At 41.5% G+C, this 18,783-nt stretch overlaps 1 protein-coding gene and 1 non-coding gene across 2 annotated transcripts in view; one reads left to right on the forward strand and one right to left on the reverse strand.

Moving 5' to 3' along the window:
• Positions 1-991: 991 nt before the first annotated feature.
• Positions 992-18,783, reverse strand: part of LOC128490805 (NXPE family member 3-like) — a 33,950-nt gene continuing 16,158 nt past the window's right edge. The window contains exons 2-8 of the mRNA XM_053462881.1: positions 13,673-13,816; positions 11,411-11,899; positions 7,369-7,589; positions 6,098-6,168; positions 2,666-2,881; positions 1,396-1,968; positions 992-1,335 (exon numbers count right to left, since the gene is read on the reverse strand). Coding sequence (XP_053318856.1) covers positions 1,436-1,968; positions 2,666-2,881; positions 6,098-6,168; positions 7,369-7,589; positions 11,411-11,899; positions 13,673-13,741 — 1,599 coding nt within the window. The 5' untranslated portion in view covers positions 13,742-13,816 and the 3' untranslated portion in view covers positions 992-1,335; positions 1,396-1,435. The remainder of the gene's footprint in view (positions 1,336-1,395; positions 1,969-2,665; positions 2,882-6,097; positions 6,169-7,368; positions 7,590-11,410; positions 11,900-13,672; positions 13,817-18,783) is intronic.
• Positions 5,427-5,498, forward strand: TRNAP-UGG (transfer RNA proline (anticodon UGG)). The gene has a single exon. It is a non-coding gene; the product is annotated as a tRNA-Pro (tRNA).

Raw genomic sequence — 18,783 nt, forward strand, 5'->3', positions numbered from 1 at the left:
GGAATTTTTGTTTTCACCCTCGGATGGTTAATCATTCCGTGCCTGGCAGTGCTGCCTTACCTGGCATTTAAAGGATCTCTTGGCATTTGAAAAATCCACCTTGGATTCCGCTCAAGTTTAATTCATTGCAATAGTGATTACTGCCGGGACAAGCGCTTGGAGAAATATTTACACAAGTATTCGAAAATGAATCTAGAAGAGAATATTCTCCCTACATATGTTCTGCATGGAAAAGATGAAGATTAAAGGAATGGAGGCATCTGCCGTGAATATTTAATATGCAGAAATTATCCAAAAAATACAAATATCTGTTCCTCTTGCCAGGAATTTGCTATATTATCCAACCTGGTGTACTAATCATTAGAATAGTTTATCATGGAAGTCTTCTTGTAAGCGATAAATATTTTATTAAGGAGAATATGTCGAGGATCCTCTCATTTTTAAGTCTGTTCTCATGACTGAGGAATCGCCAATTTCGTGGGCCCTGATTTCCAAACCCCCCCAGCCAAATAAACTCACCAACGCAAACTGTTTGGATAAAAGTTGGTCACAGATTTTAATATGTATGGGAAACAAAACACAAACCAATTATTAACACAATAAATTCATTGCCAGAATTGTAACAAAAGTAATACGGTGTATAAATCCCCTCATTGTTTTCCAATCATCCCCCTGAGAATGACTCCCCCTTTCCAAACATATAACAACTCCATTAACCCCAGCAACAAAACCAATCGGGAAAGAGCCTACTGAGACGCACCTTTCCCACACCTGGTTCTGAGACACAGACCAAATCGAAACCACCAACCAGACCAAAAACACACTATTTCCTATTACCCAACCATTATGGCACCCCACCTACCACTGTGACACTGACGAGAAGACCCTTGGTCACCCTACTAATAACAGGGAGGGCGGGTATGAGATTCAGGTAAGAAAAACTGATGGGAAGTGATACTTACAAAATGGAGGGACCTATTTATACAGGACCTCCCAAAGTCCTAAAGCCAATGTCCCTCACCCAGTCAAGGCCCCTTTCATTTAGCTGCACTGTTCCGTGGTCTACATTCAACGGTTTCGGAATCCGTAACTTTGTTTCTTAAAGATTGAATAATGAATATACTGTTTTGAGATCACAAGAGTCTTCATCTTTATTCACGTCATTTTCAACTTTGTTAACGTAATTTTTTTTTACGGCCTCTTAGCATAGAAGGTTTTTGGCTTCCATAGCTTCCATTGAGTCTAAAGAGAGGTCGAAAGATTAAGTTTAAAAATAAATGAGGGCAGAGATGTATCCTGGCTGGGTGCTGTCCTAGGCTTGACCCATCCTCTTACCTCCATGGCCGCCATCTACTATGCTGAGCTCCAGGAAATGCTGCCCCACTGGAGCTGCCGCTCAAGGCCTTGGCGAGAATGGTTGATGGGGGTATCTGGCTCAACGGGGGCAGATATAAGATAACATAAGGTCAACTTCATTCCTTATGACTTGCGGACCCGGGTGGAGGTTTTTCATATAGTAATGACATGACGTCATATCCCATGCGTCAATCATGGCGATGGGCAGACCTTTAAATGCTGCCCTCATTAGGATGTCCAGTTGAAAAGCCAGCCAATCACTGGTGTATACAGATGTTTCGCCTGTATTAGCCGTTTTAATAATAACTTTAGTCTGTGGGCTGCGGGAGAGCAGGGATACAACTGCCTTCCGTACCTGGGCTAACCTTCGTATGTAAAACCGTATTGGGAAGCTGGTGAAATGGGCCCAGACTGTTATCACTACAACTGTATGAGGTCCTCCGCTAATGCCCGCTATGTCTACAGACTCATAGTGGAAATCAGAGGCCATAGTCCGTGTGGTCCTATAAGGTAGTCCGTGAGATCTAAAAGTCAGTAAGAGTCCAAATTCAGGGTCTACCGCAAGCAATGGTCCAGGCATAAAATTACCGTGCAGATCAATCCTCTTGAGGCCTGAGAGGAAACAAAAAAAGTGAATTAATTTTTCTAGATTAACATTAGTTGTTAACCACCTTTCCTAAATGTACTTATTATCACTATGAATTTTGCATTATCAATAAATGTATACACGCATAAATACATAAACTGAACCACCCCAAAACAAGGCTTATGACCTGTAAATTCCAGATATTTGTTGATGTTCTACCAAAAATAGTCAACTGGCTCTTCTTTTACTCTTTGTTCATTCTATCCTGTTCTTCCTTTTCTCCATCTATCATCTATGCAAGGGAAGACATGTCATGGTCACCCTTTCTGTGGAGGGTGTTCTAGATGGTTGTACACATGTTTCTCAGAGCAGTACATGTTCATCTAGTTTTAGAGTCAAGCTAGAAATTAATATTTGAAGCTATGTAAAAATTCTGAATCAGTGCTGAATCATAATATTCTTTTTCTAATTTAAACACTCTTAATCCTCCTCACTTTTCCAGTGCCTCAATCTACTGGATTAGTTCTTAGATTGTATACTGCTGCTCCTCCTCCTCCTCCTTTCTTCTTTTCTTCAGTTCCTAATGTTCATTGCTCCATGTACCCCCCTGTTAGATCAACATCCTTCCCATACCCATTATCTCCTATTTCCTTTAAAACGTTAATTTTCTAAAGGAAATCAGATACAGAAAAAGGTCCTAAGGTTCTTGGTGGCTTTGCTTACTTGGGATGAAACTCTCTAGATATTCAAACCACTGACGCAGAGTGGAATCTCCAAACATGTAGATATTCTTTCCCCGTAGGCAGTCACTGGCATTTGATGGGTGAGGGAAGTGTTGCCCCTGACATGTCAAGGATACCCAGTTATCATTATAATAATATCCAGAAGGCTGTGGGGGCTCTTGACCTGGTCTACAGACTGGCAGCTTTGAGATGAGTTCTATGAGAAAAAGAAGAAGGTCAAAGTAAGCAAAAAAATAGCGGTCAATGCGGAGCTGGTAAGAATAAGTGGAATAATGTAATTAATAGAAGGTTATTACCCAATAAAACTAAATATACTTAGCATTAGCGACTCATATCGGTCACAAACAACGTCAGGTCACTCTGCCCAGGAAAATGGAAACATTTAGATCCAAAATGAGACATTTCCAATTCCAATTTCCAATACATAAACATTGTATTATGTAGAGTTATTGCAGGAAAGAACCAGTTGGTCGACCTAGTCTGATCTTTTGGATCACTTGTTAATTTGCTCAATTATAAGATGACCCCGATTAGAAGACAACCCACAAACTTTGTATCTCAATGAAAGAGAGAGGATTTTAACAACGGAATTGTCATTTATTGCATGTGATCACTGTGACAGATTTTATTTAATCCATTTACATTTATTTAATACTTTAATGTTTCTATTATGTCTTATTTTTCTCTGTCTTGCCTGGTATGTGTTGTTATGAAGACCATGTTCATCTTTGAATTCTTTGTAAATTATTTATGTCTTCCTGAAGCCTAAATTACTTGCGGTTTGGACTCAACAAAATTATTCAAAGAGACAAACTAGCTTGTTCTTTTTCTAAGAGAAAACCACTGTATGACCAGCCATTTACACTCAACGTGACACAATTAACAAACTCTAATTCAGATAAAGCTTGGTGGAGGGGGGCCTCTATCTCTCCATTCTCCACTTCTCTTTGGTCACGGAATCTGAAGTCTAGACATTTGGTGGATGGGGCACACACGACAGGAAGCCCTCTGGATGGGGCACACACAACAGGTTGCCCACTTGCAGGGCACACGGCAGATTGCCCACTTGCAGGGTACTCAGCTTTGGAGTCCACTTGTGGGGCGCTGGCCGCAGCTCAGGAACCAAAACAGGAACAGCTCAGGAACCAAAACAGGAACAGCTCAGCAACCAAAACAGGCAGTCCTATAACGTTAATGTCAAGGCCCAGACTGATGGGCTGGGCAGGTTTATAAAGGCTGGCTTGATCTGGTAATAAGGAGCAGCTGGACATGATAATCACAGAGTGGTTCAGAGTGGTTCAGAGTGGCAAGGGTGGCCACTAGTGGTTGGAAACAGAAAATGAGCAGCACAGAGTGTAGATAATTCCAAACTGCAAAGGGTTGACGTTACATTCCTGTTCTTGTCAATCTTTTGTCCACATCAGTCTTGACATTGGCTCCAAAACTCCTTAACCCCTTAAGGACAGACCTGTGTTTATTATTTTTTGTACACTTTGTGACAATGGCAATGTTTTAACATTTCTGTGGTGCTTGTGTTTAGCTGTTTTTCTTCTCTCTCATTTACACAAATTATATATAGTTATTTTTTCAGGACAAGAGGGGTTATTCTTTGGATAGCATTATTTTGATCATATCTAATTTACTATAAAAAATATAAAATATTTTATTCATCTACAAAAGCTGATGAAAAAAAACTGCCAAATAAATTCTACTATTTGTCTTGAGTTTAGAAATACCGAATGTTTTAATTTATTTTTTTGCTGCACTTTATAGGGCAATAAGTGCAAGTAGCATATTGCTATTTCAAAAATATTTTTTGCAAAACTGGTCATTCTGCCCCCATGTGCTATTTGGGACATCTTTGCTCAGTCCATTTCACACACATCAAACCATATATTATTGAAAACTAGACCCCCTAGGGAATTTGAAATGCTACTTTTTTCATGCACTATGGTATGAATTCACAGCTTTTATATATTATGCATATTTTCTTTAAACATGATGATTCCCGTTATGATGTCATGGTGACATCACTGGGGTCTTTTATTTTTAAATTCTATTACATTTATATAATATTTTTATATTTTCACATTTTCTTTTTTTTTTTTTATTTCCTTTAACTGATCACATTATTGAGCTGCATGGTTGGCTACAGTACCTGTAGTCAACCTGCAGGGCGAGCTCATGAGGGTCTGGAGAAACCATCTAGGAATTCTTGTTAGAGACAGAATATCTTTAATTGGGGCAGTTTGAAACGCTGCAAGTGGCAATCAAATGGGGCCCTAACTTTTTATGTTACTGAATGCCTCTATATGGAGGCACTTCAGCAACAATGGTTGAGCTTAGTACTTTTTTTTTAAAAAACTGTCCGGCGCCACCATCAGTGAAAGGCATATAGCCTTTCATTATGGTGAATACGACTGCTAGGAGCAATTGTATGAAGCCCCTAAATTTTTTTTGGGAGGGTGTTGCTGGATGCCTCGATTTCAAGGCATGGTAGCAATACCAGCTGAGCGAATAAAGCAATCGTTGATTGCTTTCTATGCTTGTTTACCCCATGGCGTGCCAGACATGTCAATTGTCTTTAAGGGGATGTATTTCTGTGATGTGCCTGGCATGTCAATTGTCATCAAGGAGTTACACATTTTTAATTTTACTTTAGGGACCTTGCACATTGCCTTACCCAAAGCGTTCTGTAAACCCATCCTCAAAACAAGAAAGAAACATAACCATTTCAATGCGGCTCGTTGGTCTAGGGGTATGATTCTCGCTTTGGGTGCGAGAGGTCCCGGGTTCAAATCCCGGACGAGCCCAGCTTTTCTTAATATTTTTAGCTTGTCAGAAAGAAGAGAGGGCGTGTGCTAAACATTTTATAAACTGATTAAAATGATTCAACAAAGTACAGGAGGGAAGTTTATTTCAAAAGAGGAGAAATGTTACAACAAGTGAGTCAGAGGCTTAGATGTAATGTAAGGAGACTAACTTTACTGAGAGGGTGTTATATTAGTGCAGCAGCCTCCCAGCAGACGTGATAGAGGTTAACACAGTAAGGGAATTTTAACCCCTTAAGGACAATGGGAGGTCCCTAAACCCATTGAAAACAATGCATTTTGAGCCCGTACATGTATGGGCTGTCATTAAGGGGTTAAACATGTATAAGATAGCTATCTAAATCTGCAACAGGACCAAGGACTGATTAAGGTTTGAGTCATTAGTATGAAAAATCAGGCAGACTAGATAGGCAAAATGTATCTTACTTGCAGTCAAATTCTGTGTTTTTATGCAAGAGGAAGAGAAAGAATAATAGGAAATCGTCAAGGAGATTGGAGAAAAACTAATGAGACCTGAGCCAATAGTACTAACAGAAGAAACTACTCATTATAAAGCTGCTTCATTTTGTGTCAGATCTCACCTGTAATTCTATTAGTTGGCTCCACGTTGATTGGAGGAACGAAGCTTTGAATATTCTGCTCGGCAACTGATCTGAAGGTAGTAATGGGGTAGATCAAAAAACTTGGATTGATAACTTTCAGTATTCAAAAGAAAAAAAACCGTCCCCTGGGCCCTGGCCATTGGGTATCAGTGAGCTAAACCTCCTTTTGTTTTACACACAGGAATGCAGTTGTTATATTTGATACACATACCTACACACCTTATACACACATACACCTGCACATCATTTGATGTGCAAGGTTTTGGTGACATGGTGGAGCAAACATATCTGGACTTCCCACGCTGCGGACCCTGCTGCTGGTGGCACTTGTTGCTGGAGTGTTGGTAGGTATGGTCATGTGACAGTCTCCGGGAGTTGGGTGCAAGACATCTTAAAATTGGACAAGCCAAGAAGCTAGTTCAACCAGAAGTAGATCTTTAAACTGTTCCAGGGATTTTCTCTTAAGCAAACGGAAGAGGAGCTCACACTAAATTTTATATTTACATTTCGAGACTTGTTTTCGGATGCCAGTGTGTTTGAGCTCCATGGATCATCAAACAGAGCAGTTTAATGTACATACAGAAGCTGACATGCACTATAGTCCAACTAAGGTCTTCGATTTTAGAAAGTCTGGTTTCTCTAAATGGAAAGATATTTTTTCGGCGAGTCTTTGATAGTTTAGAGTTCTTTAGATAGAGTCCAGGAGAAATGTAATTATTTAAGAGATCTGCTAAACAGAACATTGCATTAAACGTGTCACTAAGGCTAATAGATAAAGAAAACTATTGTGTTAATTGAAAGTATACTAAAGGAGAACAGGGTGTCATTTTCATTCTCTGCCCACTTTGGCAGGCATTAGGGACCATGGGCAGTCTGAGAAGATCTTCTGATTTCCACCGAACAGCTCAAGTTGCCATAAGATGCATGTTATTGCAGCTCCCACTTGGCCTCCTAAGTCAGAAGGTGGCTCTTAATGTAAGCTGATGGGACCCCTATACCAAGATCCCATTACCAGCTTCGGTCCTACCCCTTCCTGTCTGTAGCCACAACCCCAAGGTGACTTAATTCGGACACCTGACATTGTGGGGGAAATCAAAAGGAAGAATATCTAGCAACACTTGCAAAGGCCACATGGGGGCGAGCCGAGTTCTTTAAGCTGAAAGTCTGATTCAAACAAGGCCATAGGTACATAGACTACCATAAAAAGAATCTCTGATTTATTACTGTATCTGTTTCAGTGTTTCACTCACCCACTCAGTAAGTAACTTTCCACTAAACTGGTCACATTACGAAAGCCGCCCGTAGAATGAGAAACCCAAGCGTCACAAGGCAGCTTTTGTGGCCTCACGCACTCCCACGTGTCACCACTGATAGGGTGGTTATAGGTACAGACGTCGCTCCTCCCCAGCTCAACATTACATTCGGTGACCTCAGTAATGCCATTCAGTTGGAAAAAGCCGTGAAAATAGACCTTCAAGAAAAAACAAAATCACATCACGCATTAGATTACCTAGAAACATTGAAGTTGATGGCAGATAAAAAACATTTGGCCCATTTTTCACGATGCAAGGGATTCAAAACCCTACCAGCCCTTCGTCTGCAGAAGCAGAGGTGGTCGGCAGAGAAGGTAGGGAAACATTTAGAGAGAGAGTGAAAGGGCCTGCAAACTTTCAGAGCTTTTTGCTTAGTTTTCATCCTTTTTGCACTGGAGGGCCTCATTTTGCTAAAATTAAGTCAATTTGCAATTCGTACATATCTGAATGCACAAGTCTAATACTAACAGTAACATACTTGCACGCAATCACACGCACATATTAACAGAAACACACAGTAACACACTTACACATACACATTAATATACTTACACACACATACTTACACACACTAGTACACAGTGACGTAGGTGCACACACAGTAACACACAGTGTCACACTTACACACATAGTGACATATTTACACACACACATACTCACACACAGTAACACAACGGCTTAGGAGGGGGAAATTAACCGTCCGGCAGCTTTTCCGCTCCCTCGCAGTCCTCACGCACTGCCTGCGTCTGAGCTCCAGGAAATGACATCATACTCCTGCGCTCGGACTCAGTCAGTGTGCTGGGACTAAGAGAACGCAACCCGCAGGTCCAACTGTATGATCTAAGCGGTGCTGCAGGGAGCCAATGATTAGGCGGTACAATCCTTCTTTGGTGGCCCAATCCTTCGATGTCCCTCTTGTCTGAGAAAGCAGAATCTGTGCTGGATATGAAGATATCACGGTGTTCTCCAGCCATATACGCTACAATAATTACATCACATTTTATTTATAAAGCGCCAAGCGATAGGGAAGTGAAAAATCATAGTAACATTACAATTTTACAATGGACAAAACTGACAATAACATTAACATATGTTAAGACATAATGGCACAGACAGAGAAGAGGGCTCTGCCCTTGAGAGCTTACAATCTACTAAAAGGTTAAAGTGAATGAGACAGAAGGTGAGGATGATCTCATTTGAAATGTTGGAAGGTATGAATCTGTCTCTGGCACAAAGTGTCGTTAGATGAATATGTGTTTTGTTGTTGACAGCTCCCAGGGCTGAATTTCACGTCGAGGTAGTTAGAGTGATGGCGGGGTGCCAGTTATGACAACTGAACTATTTAGGCGATAGTTTTAATATTCCCTAACCAGATACTCAATGCTGATGACTCATTTAGAAATAAGAAACTCTATTTGAAGAAGGGGCAACATCCATGGCTTATTACATTTCTGAAGTAAAAAAATGCCACTTTTTTTTCTGACAGGGTCTGAAGCTCGACTAAAACACCTCGTCTTACATTCTTAAACATGTGCAAGAACTTTCTTTACCCGATGGGCGAATCTAGTTTGGCTTATGCACTGGTCGGTAAGATGGGCCCTGGGTCACAGTGTTGGAAATAGATAAATAGACAAGACATAAAGTCATCTTTAAACACATCTTTAAAAGTGGGCGGATAAGAGTTACACTGGATAATGCAGACATCCATGCCCGGTCTTCATGGTTTAATTCAACTGCTCACCTGGATCTGTATTAATCTCAGCTCTCTACCTCCCTTACAGGTACGGTTAACTTGTTACATCTGAGCCACCCCTGAATCCCACATCTTCTGCTGTAACCCTTTGTTTACCTTTGGTATGTCTTCATCCTGCCTGTCTCCATGCCCCACTGATTTTGAAGAGTTAACTTTAGTGTCCTCTTGTCCAGCTTAATTGCAATTGTTAAGACAAGGTGTGAAACATCTGTAGTAGCCTCACCCCAAGTGGACTCTTTATAAGTGGAACTGCAACACCACTGCAATCAGTGGCGACTCTAGGACAATAACATACCACAGTCAAAACTGGGAGGGGGGGCATTAATAATTTCTACCATTAAATCACACCACTGAAAAAACATATTATAATTAGCCATTCAACATGGGAAGCCTGAAGCCACAATTTAGTGCGACTAATCATTGAAATAAATATTATAGAGTAAATAACACAATACCTTAACTTTTCCACTAAATGATTTCAGGGCCTTAAAGTTTTGTCCCCTGAAGTGACTACAAATTCAGGAAGGCATTTTATCTCTGGATAAGTTAAAATAAAAATAGATCCTACAGTAAGTTAAGTCCCAGGAAACAGATGACAAAACACACACACCAGGACAGGCTCTGCCACACCGACACCCAAACACACACACCAGGACAGGCTCTGCCACACCGACACCCAAACCCACACACCTGACAGGCTCTGCCACACTGATATCCAAACCCACACACCAGGACAGGCTCTGCCACAACGACACCCAAACACACACACACCAGGACAGGCTCTGCCACACTGACACCCAGGGAAGCGCACTATTATCGATTTATTTTTGATCAGCAAATTTGTCTCCCGAGGAAACGCGTACAGAAGCTGATTTTATCTTTATCCATTCATATCATCACTTACCAGTGGATTCCTTGTGGATTGCCTTGGCTTTTATGCTGTTGTAGCTCACTTTGTGAGCCATCACTTCTTGTAAGTTGCTCCAATAAATAGGGGCCACATTTTTTTACATCCTATACTGTGCCATGTTATTATTTCTTTTTCCCAGATCATTGGAAAGGACTACATTTTAGATTGTCCTGGATCCGATATTTTCACATTGTTTTGCCCTGCGCTTCCCTACCTGTATCCATTATTTTTGTTTTAATAGTACTGTGAGGAGTACTAAGGAGGAGCTGCGAGTACGCATGTTGTTATTATTTATAGTAATTTATTTAAAGTGCCACATTTCACACACACCTTTTTCCCTGCTGTCCTGTCAGGAGGAACTCTTCTGTGAGCCCGCCCTCTTGAATGTAACGTCTTAAAAGGGGCGGGGCGAAGAGCTGAGGAACTGCTAAGACTGCAGACCAACAGTCAAAGCCTAATGAAGTTAAAGCGGCCGGCGGAGGCGGTCTTACAGCCGCACGACAGCTGCTTTGAACTTTGCGGCCGGGCGGCCACTTTGAATGTTGGTCGGCCGGCCCAGCGAGAGATGGGCGGTTCTAAATTCGGTGGGGGTGCAACGGCTTGGGGGGGCAAGAAATAACCTTGAAGAAATGACACTCTGCTACAATGTAAAGTAGCGAGTGTACAGCCTGTATAACAGTGTAAATTTGCTGTCCCCTAAGTGGAAATGTCCAAATTGGGCCCAATTAGCCATTTCTTCTCCCCGGTGTCATGCGACTCGTTAGTGTTACAAGGTCTCAGCAGGTGTGTTAAATGTGGTGTTATCGCTCTCACACTCTTTTATACTGGTCACTGGAATTCTCACTGGAACTCTCTGAGGATCGGAAAAAAGAATTGTTGCTCTACATAAAGATGGCCGAGGCTATAAGAAGATTGCCAAGACCCTGAAACTGAGCTGCAGCACGGTGGGTAAGACCATACAACGGTTTCACAGGACAGGTTCCACTCAGAACAGGCCTCGCCATGGTCGACCAAAGAAGTTGATTGCACAGGGGTTTCATTGACTATCGTGAATTAACGTGTCCTAAATAATAAATATGGAGATAGCCAAAGGTATTGAAAGCAAAAAAGAATCGACTAAAAGAACACTGATGATCTAGCCTAGCCTCAAACCAAAAGAAAATAGGATCAGAATCCCTATGCAGCAAGAGAGCGAGCTCAGAAATGCTAAAATCTTTGAAAGGAACCAAACAGTCCTTTAATCTAATAAGAAGCAAAAGACATGACACAGGTTCAAGAGACATATCATTTCCTTTCCATGGTTGACCCATTGTTACCTTTTCTGGGTGATTCTCTCTCTTGTTCTTAAGGACAGCCACAGCTTCACTGGACACAATTAGCTTGATATTCACAGCAACTTCTCCGGGCCATGGGAGTAGGAAAGTGGCCAAGTAGCTTCCATTGCCAAAGTCATTCACGTTTCCAGTTACCCCAGCTTTATACTTCGGGGAGTGCAACTTTGCTTCGAAAAAGTCACCTCCATAGGTTTTTGGGTAGCCATCATGATCCTTAGCCGTGATAAGGACCCTTAACGTTTCTCCAACCTTGAACGTGGTCTGATTGTCTAGCAGGTGGAAAGTGCTCTTTTTGGGGTGGGTGGAGAGGCTGATATTGGAAACAGTAGTAGGGGGTTCTGGCCAGTCTAGTAATTTTATGAGCTCATCATCCACAGTTGTATGAGGATTTGTGACAGGATTCAGAAATGTCCTAAATGGGGGAGGATGATACAAATCCGTAGATTTCATTCTTATCATCCTATAGGTGACCTATATGTACATGGAGAGAATATACAGATCAGTATAATGCGTTGCATAGACTTTATGGAGCAATTGGGAGATGTCGGAGGTCAATAACAAGGTGGGACTGTAGGAGGAATTATAGGGTAGTGATAAGGAATAATGGAAACGGAAAGCTTATCAGGAGTAGTAAGAGGAGGTATAGAAAGGTTTTTTGGCGTTACAGGGAGGAGTTTTATGGAGTAATAGGAGGGGTTATTTGGTCTAATGGGAAGGGTTTTCCTTTAGTGACTTCCTCCCAGCAGAAGTTTTAGAGGTTTATACACTAAGGGAATATAAACATGGATGGGGTAGGCATACGGCTCCTGAATCTAAGACGAGACCAACGACTGATTAAGGTTTCTACTGAAAAGAATCAGATCGAATGAACGATTCATTCATGATCCGGACATCACTAGTATCACAACCTCCTGCTGACGAGTCCCATTAAGGACGGAACAGCTGTCCATGAGCGGTGATCTGACTATTGCACTTCTTACCCGAGTTTTGTCTAAAGGCTGTCCTGTACAGCGGGCAATTACTCTCAAGGGATTCATATATTAAGTAGATATAGAGGCAAAAGATGATAGTTGTTAACCTTATTTGAATGGGCAGCACCATGAGATTTCTGGCTTGTCTGGTGTCTGTAGATGAGTGTTTAATAATAATGCTTCTGCTACCCGCTTAATTTGAGTGGAAGGGTTTCCATCACCTTTACCCACCATTACTTATGTAATTTAAGAGGCTAAAAAGATATAAACTTTCACCACCAGGTGGCAACACTGTTCAAAAAAGGAATCAGAATTCCAACATTTTACACATTTTACAAATTACACGTTTGTTAAAGATAATACCTTTATTTGCTAACTGACGTAAAATGGATTGTAAACTCTTGGGGTTATCTTGGTCTCCTCTTCAGGCATATTATACATTTGAAGTAGAAATTGCTCATACATTTATTCAGAAACACGCAAGGTAGATATTGTGAATCGAGATTACATTGCTGTAGTGATGTTAAAATGGAAACGCAAAAGTGGTGTTAGTATGGTTATGTGAAATGTAGCGTTTGGCCCCAGGAGTCTCTTTTGGATTTTTTAGTTTATAGGGATAGTCAGGGATGGATCTTCTCTGGGTCCTTATCAGGAGATGTGGGGCAGGTTCCTTTTAAACTTACACCGCTATAAGGCATCTTGTTCACACATGTAAGCTAATCTTCTGAATCCTGGTAGACCAGACAAATGGCGGTTTTCATATTTGCGGTGTTTAAATATCCATAGAATGCGTAAAATCTCATTCTTCTTCTTAAAAGATTATGCATTTTTCTGTTGCTTTATATGAACCCGCTTGTTGTAAGCGCATTTGGGCCGGGCCCTCCTCACCTGTTATTTCCGTTTGTCATCTTGTTATGTTATATACTACTTGTAATGTCCTGTCTACCTTTTGTACGGCGCTACAGACTATGATGATGCTATATAAAACAATAAATAATAATAATAATATTTTTTATGTTCTATACACGTGTTCAGCTTCCTGGAACCCATTTTGTTTCTTGCTCAAACAGCAGTCAGTCACACTTTACGGCTGGTTAATAGATTTTATTTATATTACTCGAGCCTTGTTTTTTCTGAGCCATTTTTCATCTTATTTTTTACATATATGTGGGGTAGGGGGATACAGGACTCAAAACACAATTCAGTTTTACCCGAGAACATAACTACGTAGCAGTGTTAACGATGAGATATCGTTACTTTTTAGCGCACTCACCAATGCCAAATATCCTATAAAGAAGATTAGAACACAGAAAAGTCTTCTGGTCCAAATCATTGTGGCCATTATCCGTTTCTTCCAAGAACATCCAAAAAAAAAACCAACATCAGCATAGATTCATGTCAGCGTCCTTAAACACACCTACAAAACAGAAAATGTATAAATGGTATGTTAAAATAATATTCCAGTACCTGGCGCAAAAATAGACAAAATCAAAACCTTCAATTTGTTTCATTCTTCTTTTATTCATTTTTCATTCATTCTTTTTCTTTCATTACTGGTTCCTATGAATTAATTTTAATTGGGTGGTAGATAAGTGGCATCCTAGCAGAAGTGGTAGATGTTTGTGTCATTACATCAGGCAGTTACACCCCATAACTTGTATTACACCACTGATTATCATTAAGGTTAATAGTGTTCATTCCGTCCGCCGGGGGGGGGGCGTTATAGTAAGCGCTTATGTCACTATATATCTTCACACAATGATAACGGGTATCACAAGGTTCTCTGGACTGTCTTCTCTGCGACCAGTAGGGCAATATCCATTCACCAAATCCTGCCACCTTCACCTGAAAAACATCTCCCGAATCTGCTCCCTTGTGATATCCCGCCTGGATTATTGCAACTCCCTACTAATCTATCCTCAACACTGCAGCTACATACATTTTTCTCTCCCACCGTTCCTCATCCGCTGCTCCACTATGCCAATCACTTCATTGGCTCCCCAATACCCTTCAGAATCAAATTTCTTTAGTAAATCCAGCCACGCCACAGACTTGAGATTGACAACTGACAATTAAGGCAAGAATTCCATGAGTCACATAATGATCAAAAGAACACCTAATTAAAAGCCGAAGGAAATCTGACACCACAACCCGTGTCTAATAAAGTATAGCATAGAATATTGTAGGTGGATGTGCAATAAAAACAAATCAATACGCTGAGACATCTTTCTATCTGCACTATAAGCCGAAGTACATCAGGTATAGAGACAGCTTGACTGTTTGCGAATATCCAAGTTACATGGCTCTCCACTAAAACGCAACACAAAGTAAGAGTCAAGTTGGCCATTGAGTAGACTCTGAAACTGCCAGTGTGAGCAAGGTTGCAGCTTCCATGGGGCATAGAGGGCAGCTGTTCCGGTGCTGCCATTGATGCATTTAAGCCACTCCGTGGAAATTCCCCTGCTCCCCTCCATGCAGCTCCCGGCCTTGGATCCTTACTGCTCTGAGCTTGACTCAACTATTCATTGAAATGAAACTCCTATTTGGACACCCTCTCTCAATATATTATATATTCTCGATAACATTAACATGCATAGGATAGGAATATGGCTCCTGACTACCTGAAGATGACACCAAGGATTGATTAAGACCAGAGTCTTAAATCAGGAAGAACGGGAAGACTAGATGGGCAGAATGGGTCTTATCTGCTGGCAAATAATATGTCTCTATAAATGGACAGGTACCTTTTTCAAAATTGCCGTTTTAATATTTAATATGTTTAGCTCCTGCTCATCCACAAATACTTCATATCAATAACTTTTTGTGGAAAGTAAAGTCTTATATGGAAAGATAGTATAAATTACACTGCACTGTGTCTATGTTGTTGATCGCATTACTGTTTTAGCACACTAGATGGTGCTCCAAATAAACCTTTCATCTAAAAACACTTTGAGTAACAGAACATAGGCGTAAGTAGGAGTACGTTGACATTTATTACCCGACATTTTTCCCACATGTTGCCCCACATTATTATCATACACTGGACTTTAACGCCGAAGACTAAGACTTTTTGCATGTGAGGCTTCCTCCAACAGTGATTGTGTCATTTTCATTATGGAACCAAACTACACCGATCCTCCATAACATTATCACCACCTGCCTAAAATTGTGTAGGTCCCCCTTTTTCCGCCAAAACAGCCCAGACTTGTGGAGGCATGGACTCCACTAGACCTCTGAAGGTGCGCTGTGGTATCCGGCACCGAGACGTTAGCAGCAGATCCTGTAAGTTGGGAGGTGCGGCCTCCGTGGATGCATCCCGTTGCCATGTGTTTTCCAGGCAAGAAACAAACACGCACCCAGCCATCCACGTGATGTAAAAGAAAATGTGATTTATCAGACCAGGCCGCCTTCTTACATTGCTCCATGGTCCAGTACTTATGCTCATGTGCCCATTGTAGCCGTTTTTAGCATTGGACAGGGGTCAGCATGGGCACCCTGACTGGTCTATGGCTCTGCAGCCCCATATGCAACAAACCGCTATGCACTGTGTGTTCTGGCACGTTTCTATCAGAACCAGCATTAACTTTTTTGGCAATTTGAGCTCCAGTAGCTCGTCTGTTGGATTTGACCACACGGGCAGCCTTCACCCCCCCACGTGCATCAGTGAGCCTTGGCCGCCCATGACCCTGTTGCCGGTTCACCGCTTTTTCTTCCTTGGACCACTGCAGACAGGGAACAGCCCAGAAAAGCTGCAGTTTTGGAGATGCTCTGACCCAGTCATCTCACCGTCACAATTTTGCTCTTGTCAAAGTCGCTCAGATCTGTACGCTTGACCATTTTTCCTGCTTGTAACACATCAGCTTCAAGGATGAAATGTTCACTTGCTCCCTCATATATATCCCACCCACTGACAGACGCCATGATAACATTATCCGTGTTATTCACTTCACCCGTCAGCGTCGGTGTGTAATATAATTTATTTTTTCTTTCAAAACCATTCATCACCATTAAGTATTAAAAAGTTGAATTTCTTTCATTGTTTTACCTATAATAAATTGGATTTTGTTTTCCAATTTTGGTATGTAGAGACTGAGCCTAATAAAGTCCAAAATTACCACAAAAATAGTATTTCAAATTCATAGTTCAGATAGTCCAGGCCAGTGGTTCTCAACCCGTGTATGCTCAGGACCCACATTTGTCTTTAATTTTTTTAAAAAATTTTATTCCATAAAACAACTTGCGCAGTATTCCACATATATATGCGCTTTTTAAACAGTAAACAAACAAACTGAGACTTTGCATAATGAATAATGCAGTAATCACAGCTCTAGTGAAAATTAATTGTGCAATAATCACAACGCTAGTGAAATGAAAGTGCCATTGAGGCAAAAACCCAATAAATAAATAAACAAACCGGAGTTGAGAAGCCACACTCACAAAGACGTGTTGAATGGTAGTAAAAACTTTGATGGCATGGGTTGAGATGGAAGGATATTCAGCCATAACATTACACCAAAACTGGGAGAGGGTTAGCTCAGTAAAACATGTTTTTAGCATCTGATCGAATGAAAGCTCTACAAGCGGACTCTCTTCGTTGCTTGGCAACATGAGGCTTTAAAAATCAATTCCAAAGGAATCGCGTATCCAGTCGTCATCCCTGTGCTGCTCTGGGAAGTAGTCTCTAAAACGTTCCTGCAGCTTTGTGAGATGTGCTACTATAGTGTTCTTCAGTTCTGCCTGTGGAGTCCAGGCGTGTCAGCTCATGACTAGCATTGGGGAACATATCAAATCTCTCTTTGGAAACATGACTCGTCCACAATGCCATTTTCTTTTTGAAAGCCTCGATTTTTTCACAAAAAATATTGTGTCCCTTCCCTTGCATAGACACATTTAATGCGTTCAGCTGCTCAAACACATCTGCAAGATAAGCAGCTTTTGCAAGCCACATGTCCCTGTTAAACAGATCGGCAAGAGTCGAGTTGCACTCTGAGAGGAAGGCCGGGATTTCCGTTCTCGGTTCGGATAAACTTAAGAGAACTTTGCCCCTGGAGAGCCAGCGCACCTCCGCATGATACAGCACCTGTACATGTTCACTGCCCAGGTCTATGCACAGCTTCTGAAAACACCTGGCATGCTTGGCACGCCATTTAATGTAGTTCACCACTTTGACAGCATCTTTCAAAGTTTCGTGAAGCCCTGGCACCATATCCTTGGCTGCTAATGCCTCCCTGTGCAAAAAACAATGGTTCCAAACCGCATTTGGTGCCTTTTCAAGAATACTCTTCACCCCCCCCCCGAGTGTTTTCCAGCCATGCAGGCTGCACCATCGGTTGTGATTCCGACACACATATCCCATATCAGGCACACCGAACCCAAGCATGAATCCAAAGTACTGAAAATGTCCTCTGCAGTAGTAGTGGTGGGAAGCTCTCTACTGCAGAGAAACTGCTCCTGGAAGTCTCCTTCCTACACATGCCTCACATAAACCAGTAAAATGGCATGGTTCACAACATCTGTTGATTCATCCAATTGTAATGAATAGTATTTGTTAGTGTTGATGCGAGCTGTGGTCTGTTGTTTTATGTCACCTGACATTTCTCCTGCGTATCGTGTCATTGTCTTCAATTTAGCTGCAGCAGATTGATCCAGGACCTCTCTGGCCATATCAATGGCGGCAGGTAAGATAAGGTCTTCTGCAATAGTGTGGGCTTTCTTGCATTTTGCAATATGATGAGCTACGTGGTAAGATGCTCAGAGTGCCTGCTCTTGCTTTGAACAAGAAGATGTTAGGCACTTATAAGATGCCCTCAGCTCTTGTAGCTTTCGTTGAAAACACTCAACAGGTTTTTCTGGAAAGGCTGGGTGTTTTGTGTCTAAATAGCGCTTTAGCTTTGATGGCTTCATGCTTTCGTTAGCCAATGTTTCACTACACAAAACACACTGTGGTTCCTGTCCATCACATCTATCTTCAATATATGAAAAGCCAAATTTAATATAATTTGTATCATATTTACATTTTGAGGACATGTTGACTGAGGAGAGCTGCTTTGGGTGTACTTCAGCAAACTTAGATAAAATCCTGTAAGGTTCCAGTGAAGGATATCCAATTTACTCCTCCAGAGATGATTGTGTATTCTCTGTAGCGTTCGAATTCCTGAATGTAATAGGAAGTCTACAGTGACAATGAGGGGATAGGGGAAGTAGTGAGGGCAGTGGTGGGGTATATGGGCTGTAATGGGGGATAAGATTTATGGTGAGGGGGTATGGGCAGTATTGGAGGATATGGGCAGTGGAGGGGAACAGTGGCTGTGGTCATGGAAGCAAAGGCTCTAGTGAGGGAAACAGTGGCTGCGATGCTGGACAGGAGCTGTGGTGGGGATAGTG

Source organism: Spea bombifrons, chromosome 4, assembly GCF_027358695.1.
Source record: "Spea bombifrons isolate aSpeBom1 chromosome 4, aSpeBom1.2.pri, whole genome shotgun sequence".
Lineage (NCBI taxonomy): Eukaryota > Metazoa > Chordata > Amphibia > Anura > Pelobatidae > Spea > Spea bombifrons.